Here is a 14,223-nt window from a genome sequence, read left to right as displayed (position 1 = left end):
AACACTCTGGTTCATTCTAGTAACTTCTCCACTTCTTTTCTTTCCCATTATTTAACCATTGCTTCAAGTATAATATTTTATTCACAATAGGTTGTACATTAAGAGTTAGATACAAAACCAGCTGGAAGTTATAACTAAAGAGAAATTGTCTTCCCCCCCAGAATGCTTTAAACAAATCCTGCAAGGATTAAGGCTTCCTTTGTCTGTCCAACAGCTTAGCAGCTTCCAGGATGCAGTTCTGAACAGACTTGAGATACTTCCATAAGGCATTTCAGTCCCTTTTCAGTGTCCCAAGGGCTGTTTCTTGCAGGGTGATGAAACACTCCCCCCCTGACTGTTACTTCAGCAGGCTTTTCTTCTTTTTCAGAAGTGCATCTCGAAGAGCCAGCTAAATATCAAACAAGAGGGGAATATTCAGGTAAGGAGACAACACTATCACATCACAACCCATCTCCATTTCCTCAGCCTCAAAAAAAATTGCTCCAGCTTAGATTGGAGGTTAGGAAAAAATTCTTGACAGTGAGGGTGGAGAGACACTGGCCCAAGTTGCCCAGGGAACTGTGGATGTCCCCTCCCTGGAGGTGTTCAAGGCCAGGCTGGATGAGGCCTTGAGCAATCTGGGCTGGTGGGAGGTGTCCCTGCCTATGGCAAGGGGTTGGAATTGGATGGTCTTTAAGGTCCCTTCCAACCCAAACCCATTCTGTGCTTTTATGACAAAACTGTGAGCAGTAAATGGCAAATGCTAGTGACTGGAGTGGCAGAAGTGCTGTGGTTATTCAGCTCAACTCCATAGGACAATTACAGTGTTGAGCCCCCTAAAAACCCCAAAATATTTCAGTGTCTCATTACCAAATCCTATATAACCCATGAGGGGAACAAACTCTTCTCCCACTGACTCATTCAATTAGAAGAGATGAAGAAAAACTCCAGTCCAGCTGAGAGGCAAGGAGGATTAAATGGCTTATTGTGAAAGAGTATTACAAAGCTTCTTCTCAAGGAGGGGAAGGAAGGGTGCTAGAGGGTCTGCCTATCACTCTAACCAGATTTTGCTGTGCAATTCAGACCTGTTTTGGTAAGGGGATCTAGCTCTGGATTGCAAACAATGGTTCATGTTCATCTGTCGCCTCACAGGGCAGCAGGACACAGCAGCCTGCATCTGTGGTACTCCAAGCCACTTGGGAACAGTTATTTCCAAGTGATGGTCAGAACTGATGCTTGGGCCTAACTTTTCACTGAAGTATGACAAGAAAGTCTTCTGTCACTGTTGAGCTGTTACACTTAAACTTGAAATACTGATTAGGAGTGAGGACTGAAACCATAGAAGATAACTTCTTAGGGAAAATGAGCCAAGGGCAAGAAGCATTGTTAAGAGCAGTTTAAGTGCCTGGACTGTTAGTTTGCACCATTTTTGTGTGCTTTGAGAGCTGGGTTAGTGTGGTCAGCCTCATTTAGGGTAAGTTCACACAGGCTATCAGTCCAAGACTTCCTGTGTAACCCAATTTGAGATGTTCTGACTCACTCTTTGTGGCTGCTTAAGGCCACAAATTGCAAACAGACATTAGCCCAATGATAGGAGCCTGGAAGCAGCTCCAAGGAGGGTCTGTAAAAGCAGCATCTGAATGCAATCTAGCAGAAGACAGGGCCTAGCAAGGCAACAAGAAATTAACACCACAGAGAAACAAGACCCCTGCATAAGTGGATCCTATGAACTTGTGCAAAGGAGCTCAGTTTTCTAACACCTATAAAGCCCAAGCTGGCCAGCTGCCAGCTTATATAAAGGGATTTTAAGGCAGACTGTTGTTGTTAGCACAAACTGACCCTGGCCAAGGTGAAACACAGCAGGGCAAGCTAATATGCCTGCTACACAATTGCTCTGCTATCAACTGCCACCCAGTTCAGGCATTATCCCCAGCTGAGGTGCATCACTGGAGCAGTTTCAAATAGGTGATAAGCAGCATTTATGGCTGTGCTTTAAGTCCAGTTATGGCAAGCTGTCTGCAAGGGAAGGACAGACATGTCCATAAGAAGATGGGAACAGGAGAAAAGTCAGAAAAACTAGGGTGAAGAAACTAAAAGCTCATCCTGAAAACTCCTCCATATCCAGAATATCTTTCTTCTAGCACAAGATTGCAGTCAGGGCTCTAATAGGATCTTTAACCTATACAAGTGAAAACAAACCACATCATCACTTCAGTGATGTCCAGTGGTTGGGCAAGGGGCAATGGGTGCAAGCTGAAGCAGGAGGTTCCATGTGAACATAAGGAAAAACTTTCACTGAGAGGGTGGCAGAGCCCTGGATCAGGCTGCCCAGAGAGGCTGTGGAGACTCCTCTGGAGATGTTCAAAACCTGCCCAGATGTATTCCTGTGTGACTCGCCCTGGGTGACCCCACTCTGGCAGGGGGGGTGGACTGGATGATCTTTTGAGGTCCCTCCCAACCCCTAACATCCTGTGATCATTGCCTTCCTAACCTACACAGGATTTTACAACAGGGCTTGCTCCTCAGTGCATATTAAAAGGAGCTGACAATAGCATTCTTCACCTTTGGCACCTCCTCTAGGGTAGTGTTCAAGGGAAGCCACCCAGCCCACACTCCTTGGGAGCAGTTAAACCAAATTAACCAGCCACAACTTAGCTGGACTTGATCCCAAGAGGCCTTTTCCAACCTCAGTGATTGTGTGCACAGGATAGGCAGCACTTCAGCTGCACTCTGTGCCCTGCTCAGACTGCCCCAGGTCTTTGCAGCAGGGCATGTTACCTGTTTCTCCCTGAAGGAACGTTTAGTTTTTGTCCTGACACTCTGGCTGTATCTCATCATCATGAAGTTCTTGTTCTTCTTCTTTTCTTTGTTGGAAGAGCTGGCAAAAGGATTAATTCTTGTTTTCTTTTTCACAAATTCTTTTCTGTCTGTCTTTCCAGCCTAGAATAAAGAGTGTAACAACGACAGGGGGTCATTTGCCTTTCCCCACAGTTAACACCAGCTGCTGGCAGGAACCAATCCAGGCTCAGAGTGCCCCTGTGCGTGTGCCTCATGCATTCTTCCATGCCAGCTGTATTTAAGTCAGGGAAAACTGGCTGTGTCTTTTTATTATCACCTGTGACCACCAACAGCTTGTGTGGTACAAGGAGCACAGACATACATAAAACTTTGAGATGTGTAGATGGCAGCTGGGCATTCATTTTACAGTTGCAACCCCACCAGCTTCTCCTGCAGGAGACAAACCCAACCCCAAATCTAGAGAGTCTGGGGCATAGCTGAGCTCCTCACCATTGCAGTTGCCAGCCTGGTCTCCTTGTCTGATTTAGGCTTCTTGTGCAGGTGTTCGATATCTCTAAGCGAAAGCAACTCTCCCCTGCACACAGAAATCCAACAAAACATCCATCACACAACTTCATCTGGCAAGCAGCAGATGCCCTCTTGACCCTTTGTGTCTCAAAGGTCCTACCTGCCCTCCTCCTCTTCATCATCGATGTCAATGGTTTTCCTCTTCGCAGACTTGCCGGGCGCAGCGTTGACCTCTTTGGAGAGCTGGGCAAGGCGTATTTTGTGGAAGTCCTCTTGAGTGAGCAGCCTGCTCGTACTGACTGCTGCAGCTTTGGCTTTCCGTTCCTCCAGGGGCATGCTTTTCACCTTCTCTGCCTTTCAGGAGAGCACAAGAGTCATCCACAGCTTTGAAACCATCTCTGTGCCACAGTCCGTGACCCTCCCCTCCCAAACACCTACCCTGGGGCAGTGCTGGTCACGGAATCACAGAAACATTCAGGTTGGAAAAGAGCCCCAGGACCACCAAGTCCAACCAGTAACCCTACTCTGCAAGGTTCACCCCTAAACCATGTCCCCAAGCACCACATCCAAACCACCTCCAAACACATCCAGGGTTGGTGACACAACCACCATGTTCTAACACCACATGGTGCATGTAAGATTAAGGTACATCCAACTCCATTGTTTCAGAGTGAATAAAAGCATCAAATGTTACAGCTTTGAAGGAACTTGGCACTAGGACAGAACTGCCCCATCTGTCCTCCTCACTCTGCCATCATGTTTTCTTCAGCACAGATGACAGAACTTTGGCCTCACTAATTCTTATCAAGTTACTCCACAGCCCTGTTTAGGTACAGGGCAAGAACATCTACTCTGCTGTAAGAAGATTCATTTTATCTGGGGTAGAAGACACTTAGAACTTACTACTTCTTGCTGCTCCTCATCTGAGGAGTGGTGCACATCAATCCACTCTCCATCTTCATCATCTTCCTCACTCAGACTAGCACTTTCCCATCCATCTGCTCAAGGGAAGAAATGCACAGAACTGTTAATACAGATCCTGCTTAACTGCTTGAGCTACAGGTTGTGTGGAGCATTCACACAAGGGAATGAAACAGTATTTGGCTTCTTTAATCTTTCAGTGGTTTATAATATACCCAAAAAGGGTTTTTTTAGGAGGCAGCAGGACAAACTGGAGGCAGGATTGGAGGTCAATCCCACAAGGTCTCAGCAGAGCAGAATCAAGGGGCAGAATTCTCTCTTGCCCTGCTGGCCACACTTCTCTGGCTGCAGCCCAGCACATAGCTGCCTGCTGGGCTGCATGAGGCACTGCTGGCTCCTGGGGAGCTGCTCAATCAATCAACATCCTCAGGGCTGCTCAACCCACTCTACACCCAGCCTGGATTTGTGCCTGGGATTGGCCCAACCCAGCTGCAGGACCTTGCACTTTGGTTGAACCTCATGTAGTTGGCACTGGGCCACTTCTCAAGCCTGTCAAGATCCTTCTGAATGCCATCCCTGCCCTCAAGAGAGTCCCCTGCACCACACAGCTTGGTGTGATCAGCAGACTTGCTAAGGGTGCACTGATAATGGCCAAACAGATGTTCAAACCATGCAGCACATCAGAGCAGGCAACAAAATGCATGAGCATCCAGTTTGATGTTCAAGTAAGATCTTCCTGACAGCAATGCTCAAAGAAAGAAGTGTCAAAGGAAAAAGCCAACCTTCCTCTTGGGTTCCTCCCTTTTCCTTTTGACTCTCCACATCCAGTACTTCTGCTCCTGGAATGTAGTCTTTGGCATCCAGTTCCCCATATTCATGAATCCTGGCTTCCAAGGAAGCCTCAGTAGGCTTGCCCTGTAAATTAACAAAGCACATGTTAAAGCCATTTTCATGCCCCTAAACCCATGAACAAATCTGGGGGAGGAGAAGAGCAGCAGGTGGAAAAGGTTCTGGCTGATGAAGTAAGAGATCTTCAGTTACTGAAGACTCCAGGAAGGTAGCTGAGCTTCTGAAGCATGACCCTTCTGTCAGGGAGCCTGGAGAATCAGAGCTAAGTAAAGCTTGAAATAAAGAGCACACCACAGCAGAAAGCAGCAAGGGAGCAGTCAGGGGAAGAACTCAGGCACCTCCTTGTGTCAAGTGCTCATTTTCGAGCATGAGAGCCCTCAGTTCATGGGGACTAAAGCAGCACTCACCCTGAATTTCTTCTGCAGCATCTCCGGGTTCAGAGAACGGAAGAGGTGTATCAGGGTTCTGGCAGACATCATCACATCTACCCAGAGAAGAGAGTCAGGAGTGAGTGCAAACAGCAGGAATCAGAGCAACCCATCAGCATTTACTCCTGCTCATGCCTTTTCTTAGCTACAGCTCCCTGATTTCTCCAGGGCAGCATCCAGCTCTTCCTCAGGGCTAAATCTTTAACAGGCAGTTTTATCATCTTCAGTTTGGTCACTTCCCCTGCCACAACTCCCCTTGACTCTTTTGTCTCTCTCAGAAGAGAGAAATGCACCAGACATGGAAAATGAAACCTCTCAGCCCACAACAACAACTAAAACCTCACTGTTGTGAGGGCTGTAACCAGGAGCAGATGACAGAGGAGAAGATTTAAGCCCCATCTTACTTTTGTTTTTGTGATTCTTGTACTGGACAAGGTCACGGAGCAGATCTTCAGTCATGGCTAAGGGACACCTCGCAGTGATTTCTTTTATTGCATTGATGCTGAGAAATGGGAAGTGAAGGATTATTATTCCTGGAAGCAAAGAGCACAGCTGGCCCAGTAACAGACTGAATCATCTGCAACAGCATTTATACAACATTTACTGTAACAGACCACCACAAAGAGCTCTCCATGCCAGGGTTCTCCCTCCAGCTTTGACCCATACTCTACTCTCCAGCTCATTTGTCTGATCCTAAGCCTCAAAATTCTGGGTCTGGACTGAAGTCTGGGTCCAGGCAAACAGGAAAACAAAAAACCAAACAAAGCCACCACCACCAAATAAAAATCAACAAGCAGGTCTTAAAGCAACCATAAACTGCCAACAAGGAGGAAAGTTTAAGCTGGGATATTATCCTAACTCCTTTTTATTCAAGCAGGTTCCTCAAAGCACAGGATGAGTGACAGGAAGAAGTTGAAAGTGGGTCAGAAAGAAAATTCTTCTGTCCACATTCAGAGTTGTTTCTATTTGTAAGCTTCTGTACTCACCCCACAGTCATGACCTCCCCAGAATTCTTGTCAGTGACAAAGTTGTTGGCAATGGTCATTAACACTGACTGGACAATCTGGAAAGGAGGAGGAAGGCTCAGCTCAGTGCATGGCTAATGAACTTGTGAAAATGGCTGCACTTTACTAACAAAGCAGCTAAAAATCACCAGCAGCTTTTCAAGACAAAGGCTCTGCCCAGATCCCCTTTTCCCCCTGCCACAAATGCACTCAGTTCCATTTGCACACTGCCCAGCTGGAGCACTGACCTCGGGTGGGACAAGCTGATGTGAAGCCTGGGCAGCAAACAGAAGAATCTTGGTCACTTCTGGAAGAAGAGAAGGTAGGGAAGATGTCAGAGTCCATTGCTGCAGCTCCCTCTGGCCAACATACATCTATCAGCTAACTCAAAGCTGCTCAGATTAAGCTTCAAAGGCCCCTCAGTCTGGAGTTACTTGGGACAACTTTCTTCTCTTCCACCAAGCATTAGGAACTCATCTGGTCTGCACCCCAGCAGCAGTGCAGGCTCTCAAGAGATATCTAAGAGAAAGAAGTGCTCTAGAACTGGGGCTAAACAGCAGTAAACCAAGACAGCACATGGCAGTCATGCATTGCTCAGCTGCTCAGGATCTGCAAGGAACCAGGGACTGGGATTTTACTCCACAGATGCAGTTTCTCAAACACTTAGTGAAGGAGCAGAGTGCACAAAGCTTCCATAAAATTCCAAAGCACTCTGCACTTCTGGCAGTCAGGGCCTTTAGCTTTCTTCACCCACACTCTGAACTATTCCTACTTGCTGCCACACCACTGCTACTTGCTTACAACAGTTACTAGTAGCTACTCACCTCTCTGATGGGGCTGTAGGAACCTCTGAACAAAGGGGTAGAAATTAAAGAGAAAAAGCTGTAGGAAAGAAGGTGTAACAGATTAGTTTCCTGTCTTGACAGACAGCCCCTTAGGCCAAGTTGTGAAGCAGTCCATACAGCCTCCTCTCCAAATGCCTTGGGGTTTACTGTATGGCACTTTCTCCTGTCTTGACTCTGACAGACATGGAGATGAGGAAATGACTTGTACAAGGGAAAGAGCAGGCTCAATCCCAAGCTCTGAATTTCAGAACTCTCATTTTCCAGAGGCACAAGCATGTCACCAAACCAGGCTGGCTACCATCAGACCATGGCCTGTGCTGATAGGACAAGGGGCAATGGCTTCAAACTGGAGAACAGAAGATTTAGATTGGGTGTGAGGAACAAGTTCTGCACCATGAGGGTGCTGGAACACAGCAACAGGTTGCTCAGGGAGGTGGTTGAAGCCCCATCCCTGGAAATATTCACAGTGAGGCCCAACAAGGCTCTGGGCAGCCTTGGTGTAGTTGAGAATGTGCTGGCTCACTGCAGAGGGAGTTGAGCTTTGGAGGTCCCTTCCAGCCTGGACCATTCTATGATTATTAAACCAGAAGCAGGTACCTCATGTATTCCAACCAGCCTAGAGATTAGGTCCATGAGCATCATCTTCACTTCAAACCGTTCTTTACAGTTCTCCAGCTGCTTCAGCAGTTTCTCTGCGAAGTCTGGAAGAAGTAAGAGCAGGTTTGTGGCAGGCTCCAAGAGCACAGTGGGGTTAGGTCACAAAAAGGAAACAGCTTGAGGCTTTTTAAGCCCTGGTGCCCTCTCACAGAAGGTAAAAGGTGACCAGAGCACTTCTCCCAAGGGGTCATCTTTCTTCTCATGTGCTTAGATGGGTCTAAAATGCCCAGATACTCATTAGATCAGCCTGAGAGCAAGTCAAGTGGTATTAGACTAGGAAGAGAAACCCATTTTTGAAGCCAAGCTGTGGTAAACTACTCCCTCTTCACCAAATTAAAGCCTTTGCACATACAAGAAGTAGGAAGCCACATCCTGATCTGCAGCAACCTGGAGCAGATGATGCAAGATTACTCTTTCCTTGTCCTTCTACAAGTGTCCTGCCACAACCAGCACAGCAGAGTGATCTCACTCTTGTGAAGTGCTAAAGAACCTCCAGGCTAGAGCACACTGCAGGTGCCACACTGCCACAGATCCACCTCCTTGTCCCTTCCATTCTCCTTGGAGGGTTGTCTCTGAACCTCAGTGTCTGGGATCACCATTGCTTAGACAAAAAGCAACACATGCTCACCTTGGGGATCATGAATCAAGTGAATTGCAGAGAAGTTGAACACCTCTGGCTTGTTCTTCTTCTTCTGTTTCTGCATGGCAAAAGCAAAGGAGACATCTAATCTATTTCTGCCTTTCCATGAGCAGCTGCAAATGCTCCAGCCCCAAGCTGCTGGCTACCATTCTTCACTTGAGGCAGCTTGATTTTAACAAGGGTTAAGGCAAAGAGCTGGCAAGGCAGAGGCCACTCTCCTCACCTTGAGGACCTTCATGGCCTTTTCCAGCTTCTTCTTGCGCTTGGTGGTTTTCTTGTTGGTTCCATAGCGCACCAGCAGGTCCCTGGCTGTGGGAACATCATCCTTGAGAGAGAAAGAAAGAAGGCAAAGAAGCCTCAGGTGGTTATCAGGCTTCAGGTTGGAATCAGAAAGAAAAAGCATCAATCTTTTCCAGGATTAGGTAGTGAAAAATCTCCCTCTTCCTCAATTGCATCAGAGGAAAACTATTAGCCTCCTGCAGGTGCCTGAATGGTGTTTGCTTGAACATGAAGAGGAAGCAGAACACAAAGGAAAAACCGAAAGAGGACAGATAACTAAACCAATTCATCAGGTGAAAGCCCCTTCCCACAACTCTACATGATACATCCACCCATGTTGTGTCTTCATGAACCAGACTAAGAGCCCCTGCTTGGCTCAGCTGCTGCCTTCACAAGAAGAGGAAAGCAAAGGAGCTTTGAGCATTGTCTTCAGGCAGCCAGCCAAGGCATCCTGCTATAAGGAGCAAGCTGTCAAAAGCACTGAACTTGTGAGGTGTAGAAACATATGAAGGAAACAAGATGGAAAACTAAGTAACAGGAGCAGGCAGATTGGCAGAGCCATGGTCACCAGGATGCCAGACCTATGACAGTCTGAAGACAGAGGAGGAAAAGACTTAATCCTAACACCCACCTCAGATTCTGAGTCACTGTCTTGTTTCTCATCTTCATCTTTCCCAAGAAAGAACTTCAAAGCAGCAACTAGTACCTGAGAAGCAAAGATAGCTTGTGTAGGACAGGACAAACAAGGGCACTTACAACAGTCTCACATCCACACCTGAGGTCATTCAAAACTCCCCTAAAGGAGAGCAAATCACAGGCTGAAAGCTGCAGGTGCTTTAGAGTCCTGTTTTGTCCCTCATTCTCAAGGACAAACAGAAGCAAACAGCAGCTGAGCCTCCACTGTGCCTGGAATAAGTTTGAAGACAAATTCTCCTCCTATCATTCTACAAACCAAATTCATAGGATCATTAAGGTTGGAAAAGACCTTGAAGATGGAGTCCACCTGTAACCCAGTCCAGCTGCAGTGATTCTGTCCTCACCTTTGTTACTTTGGAGAAGCAGGCAGTGGTGATGACATTCACTGTTTTGGCATCATTCCTGCAACAAACCAAACCATCACCTTTTCACTTGGGTTGGTAATTTCAAGGCATTCCCAGAAAATAAAACCTCCTGTTGAAGTCATTGTCCCCTGTGTTACATGGAGTGGCTGGCCCATGAAGGGGGCACCACCACGAGCCTGCCAGGCCTACCAAATATTCCTCCTGTAAAGTTCAATCATCACATCCAAGGAGATCTTGGCAGCAGTGGGGTTGCTGTCCCTCAGCATAGTGTACATGAAGTTCTGCAGAGTCTAAGAAAGAAGGTTGGGAATGTTCATTAGAGGTTTTTCCACAGTCTCAAGAGGTTAAAGTGAAGCTTAGCTGAATGCTGCATTACTTACTGTGTTCACTTTGTTGTTTTTGTGTTTAGCATTGACATTCTTGATGTCAGACACGATGTGAGTGTACAAAGTCTGTAAAGAGAGACAACAGGGAGTCAGCTACACAAGCCATGCAGAGAACAGAATCACAGACTGGCTCAGGCTGGAAGGGACCTCAGATCTACACCAACCTCCCCACCATGGGTAGGGACACCTCTCAACCAGACTGGGCTGCTCAAGGCCTCATCCAACCTGGCCTTGAACACTCCCAGGGAGGAGGCAGCCACAGCCTCCCTGGGCAGCCTGCTCCAGAGTCTCACCACCCTTGTAGTAAAGAACTTCTTCCTCAGCTCCAGTGTAACCCTGCTCTCCCTCAGCTTCAAACCATTCCTTCTTGTCCTGCCTCTAGACACCCTCATTGAAAGTCTCTCTGCAGCCTTCCTGGAGGAACCTGGAGGAAGGCAGCTCTTAGGTCCCCCTGGAGTCTTCTCTTCTCCAGGCTACACAACCCCAGCTCCCTTAGCCTGTCCTCACAGCAGAGGTGTTCCAGCCCTTAGATCATCTTTGCAGCCCTCCCCTAAGATCTAAGCACTAAAATGAGGCCAACTGATCACCATCAAGAGTGCTTTACTAAGTCACAGGTAGAACAAGAATTTCTCTCTTACCATCTCAAGTGCTTTTTATGGTGTGTTTAAGAAGCAGACTTGCAGTAAGGCAGGAAAAAGAACAACATAAAACACTGCTTAAAAATCATCCCACCCCTGCTTCATTCAGGCATGGCCTGATGGCCACTGCAGTGCTGCTGGGGGCACAGAGCAAGCAGTTCCACTTCTATAGCAGAACACCTGGAATGCAGCTTTGGCTAGCAGCTGCTTTGGGTTTTGTTTTCCTCTCACAGGGAATTCAGTCAGGCCTGCTCTGACAAGCAGCTTCATTATGCTTTCCCACCTGCAGACACATCCAAGGTGCTCAATTCCAAAGGCCTGCAAGGTGGCTAAGATGTTGACAGCAGCATGCTTTGTTACTAACCAAACAGATCCTCCTTGCTTCTAGCACCATCAGCTGCCCCAAAACTAGAGCTGCATTAAAAACTCTTCCTTTGTAACCAAGGAAAGAGAACAGCTGCCTGCCAGTGCTGGGTTCCTTCTGCCAGGCTGGTGTCAGCCCACTGGATGCCAAGGTTTTGGAGAGCAGAGCTCACCTTTCGGAGCAGCTTATCGTGGCACCGCAGCAGCTGGAAGAAGAGCTCCAGCAAACTCGTTGGGGTTATGAGGTTCTTGTTTCTCAGCAGGATCAGAGCTTTGCAGAAGGTCTGTAAGGGAGAAACAGGCAGAGCCCAAACTTCATCCATTTCCCATCGTTATGAAGTTAGACACAAACCCACTCCTCCGCTCTCGCATGCAAAGAGCGTATTGTAAGCACGGGAGGTGCTCTGCCGCAAACGCCTCCCTCTGGGGGTCTCACCATGCGCAGGTCTGCATCCAGGACCGTGTGGTGGTAGGAGAGCAGCTCCTTCAGCTGCTGAGGAAAGCTGGCCATGTGTTCCGGGTAGCAGTGGGCGATCTGGGCAGAGACACATGTGGCTGAGCTCTCCGGTAGAAGCCCTGGGTCCCCTCACGCCCCTGGGAAGGTGCGAGCCACCCTTACCTGTGCCAGGAACATCACCAGTTCCGCCAGGTCCTTACTGGGCTTGTCCGGCTGGAAGGTGAAAATCTCCACATGGGACTGGTAGTGGTGGTACTGCTGGAGGAACTGAGCACAGAGAGGGGCGGCTGCTGAGCGGGACCAGCTGCTGAGCAGGACCAGCAGCAGCCGCCCCCCTACACCATCTCATCTTCCCTGAGCAGCCGCCTCACCCCCACCCCGCCACAGTCGTGTGCGTCTCCCCCCCGCCGCCCCCCGGCTCCGCACCTCCTCGGTGTAGGAGGTGGGGTCCCGCTTGATGAGGTTCTGCAGCTGCGGCAGGTTGCTCGGCAGCTTGTTCCCTTGGCGGCCCGACATGATTGCTCCGAGCCGGTGCCGGCCCCGCCGAGCCGCCTCTGCCGGGAACACGCGAGCGATCAGCTGGGCGCCGCCATGCGGGGCCGCCCCTCACCAACCAGCGCCGCCGAGGGACAAACTTCAGTGAGAGGCGCGTCCTCCCACAGCGCCTCCCCGCGGCCTGGCGGTAGCTGCTCCCTCACTTCCCTCAAGGCGAAAGCAGCCAAAACCCAGATCCTCGCCGGTATCTTTCTCCTTCCTGCCAGCCCTGTCAGAGGTAAAAGTAATCGGAGGGGAATTTGGCCAACAGCTTTTCCCCCTCTGTAGTTTCTGACTGATTTCTCACCCTCACTCGCATCACCTCACTCCCAGAACACTGACACAACAGTCCCCTGTCCTTCACCCAGCATGCAAAATCAATGAAGTTGAGCTATTTGCTTTATTTCTGTTCTGCAGAACTGGGTATGAAATGATAAATCACCCATGCAGCACACCATAAGCTCTAACTGCACAATTAAATCAACTCTGTGTGAGTGCCTGTTTGGTTTCACATCACAGATCTTTGCACACATGCTCCATTAATTACCTAATTCATTATACTGCTACTTAATTCATTGCACTAAATTTAAATTCTTCTCCTGGAGAGAGAAGGTTCAGCATTAAAGCCACCATAGATTACATAGGAAGCATCTCATCTTTTGGTAGTCATTCAGTCTGCCTGAGCCAAGACTCCCCTTGCTAAAAAGCTTTTCATTGTGATGTTATAAATACTAGAGACAGTTGTAAGAAGCAAAATAATTTCTTACTTGAGAACAAACATGCAGGCTTATCATAGCTAGTAACATGATAATAGGAGACATGCAAAATCTTGTCCAGAAACTTATCCTGACTTCCCATCAGCAAACAATGAGGCATAAATTCAAGAAACCTGCTGGAGTCCAAAGCAGCCCTAAAAGGCTTCCTACAACTTCCTTGGTTCCTTTACAGTAAAAGGAAGCACTAAACTAAACAGCTGCCCAGGGTGAGCTTTTATATCCTAAGCCCTTCCCCTCCTGCACTCTCATTGGTCTGATTTCCATAAGCTAATTAAGCCAGGAATGCTTAAATTCAGGTGGGAAAGCCTCACTTTGTTTTGGTGGGTGTCAGTTGGATGGAGGTGTTCCTGGGTAAGCTAAGTGGCGTTTTTTTACAAGATTCTTAAAAATGAATGAATGAGACTGTTTCAGGGATTACAGAGGATAAATTTAGCTTTGTTTTGCTTCAGTTGTTGCAGGGAGTTTGTCCTCCTGGACTTAATTCTTGCGTTTCTGTAGCTGCTCAGAGAGTCAGTGCTCCTCTCGTTTAAGCAAAAGGAACAACTCTGCAAGCCCCACACAAATATTTATTTTGGGACTCATCAATGATTTGCAGAATCATAATTACTTACGAGGTAGTAGCAGTGTTTTGTTGCTCAGCAAAGCCGGGTGATGTTGGAGTGATAGCCTTGCTTAAGTGCTTAGTCAGTTGCAGCTCTAGTGGGAGAAGAGCGATCGCAGGTGACAGCTGCTGTAAAGCGATCTAGATGGCACCAGAGGATTTCCAGTGCTGGCTTGGTTTGCAGGGACATTCCTTTGCTGCTACTGTACTGCATATCTTAGGCTGCATCAAGAGGAGTGTGGCCAGCAGTGCAAGATGGGAGATTCTGCCCCTTTGCTCTGCTCTGCTGAGACCCCACCTCCAATACTGCCTCCAGTTCTGGGGCCCCACCATGAGAAGGACACAGAGCTGTTGGAGTGAGTCCAAGAAGAGGCTACAAAGGTGATCCAAGGGCTGGAGCAGCTCTGTCATGAGGACAGGCTGAGGGAGCTGGGGGTGTTCAGCCTGGAGAAGACTCCAGGGGGACCTTAGAGCTGCCTTCCAATAGCTGAAGGGATTC

The 14,223-nt window shown here is 48.2% G+C and overlaps 1 protein-coding gene across 1 annotated transcript; it reads right to left on the bottom strand.

Moving 5' to 3' along the window:
• Positions 1-127: 127 nt before the first annotated feature.
• Positions 128-12,508, bottom strand: SDAD1 (SDA1 domain containing 1). The gene is made up of 22 exons (XM_054172742.1): positions 12,240-12,508; positions 11,976-12,080; positions 11,793-11,891; positions 11,530-11,640; positions 10,350-10,421; positions 10,159-10,259; positions 9,949-10,006; positions 9,540-9,614; positions 8,853-8,954; positions 8,618-8,687; positions 7,930-8,033; positions 7,312-7,369; positions 6,736-6,794; positions 6,470-6,546; positions 5,888-5,985; positions 5,463-5,539; positions 4,989-5,121; positions 4,189-4,283; positions 3,446-3,639; positions 3,268-3,352; positions 2,758-2,919; positions 128-388 (listed from the first exon to the last, which is right to left on the bottom strand). Exons 1-22 carry the CDS (start codon positions 12,327-12,329, stop codon positions 338-340), a joined length of 2,076 nt encoding a protein of 691 aa, XP_054028717.1. The 5' UTR covers positions 12,330-12,508; the 3' UTR covers positions 128-337.
• Positions 12,509-14,223: the final 1,715 nt, after the last annotated feature.

Source organism: Dryobates pubescens, chromosome 24 (genome assembly GCF_014839835.1).
Source record: "Dryobates pubescens isolate bDryPub1 chromosome 24, bDryPub1.pri, whole genome shotgun sequence".
Classification (NCBI taxonomy): Eukaryota; Metazoa; Chordata; class Aves; order Piciformes; family Picidae; genus Dryobates; species Dryobates pubescens.
This window is presented reverse-complemented; position numbering and strand designations above follow the sequence as displayed.

Coding starts and splice junctions, on each gene's coding strand:
- SDAD1 (XM_054172742.1), bottom strand. CDS start 12,329: ATGTCGGGCCGCCAAGGGAACAAGCTGCCGAGCAACCTGCCGCAGCTG. Junction 10,260..10,349: donor AAAACAACAAAGTGAACACA/GTAAGTAATGCA, acceptor CTTCTTTCTTAG/ACTCTGCAGAACTTCATGTA. Junction 8,955..9,539: donor ACAGTGACTCAGAATCTGAG/GTGGGTGTTAGG, acceptor TTCTCTCTCAAG/GATGATGTTCCCACAGCCAG.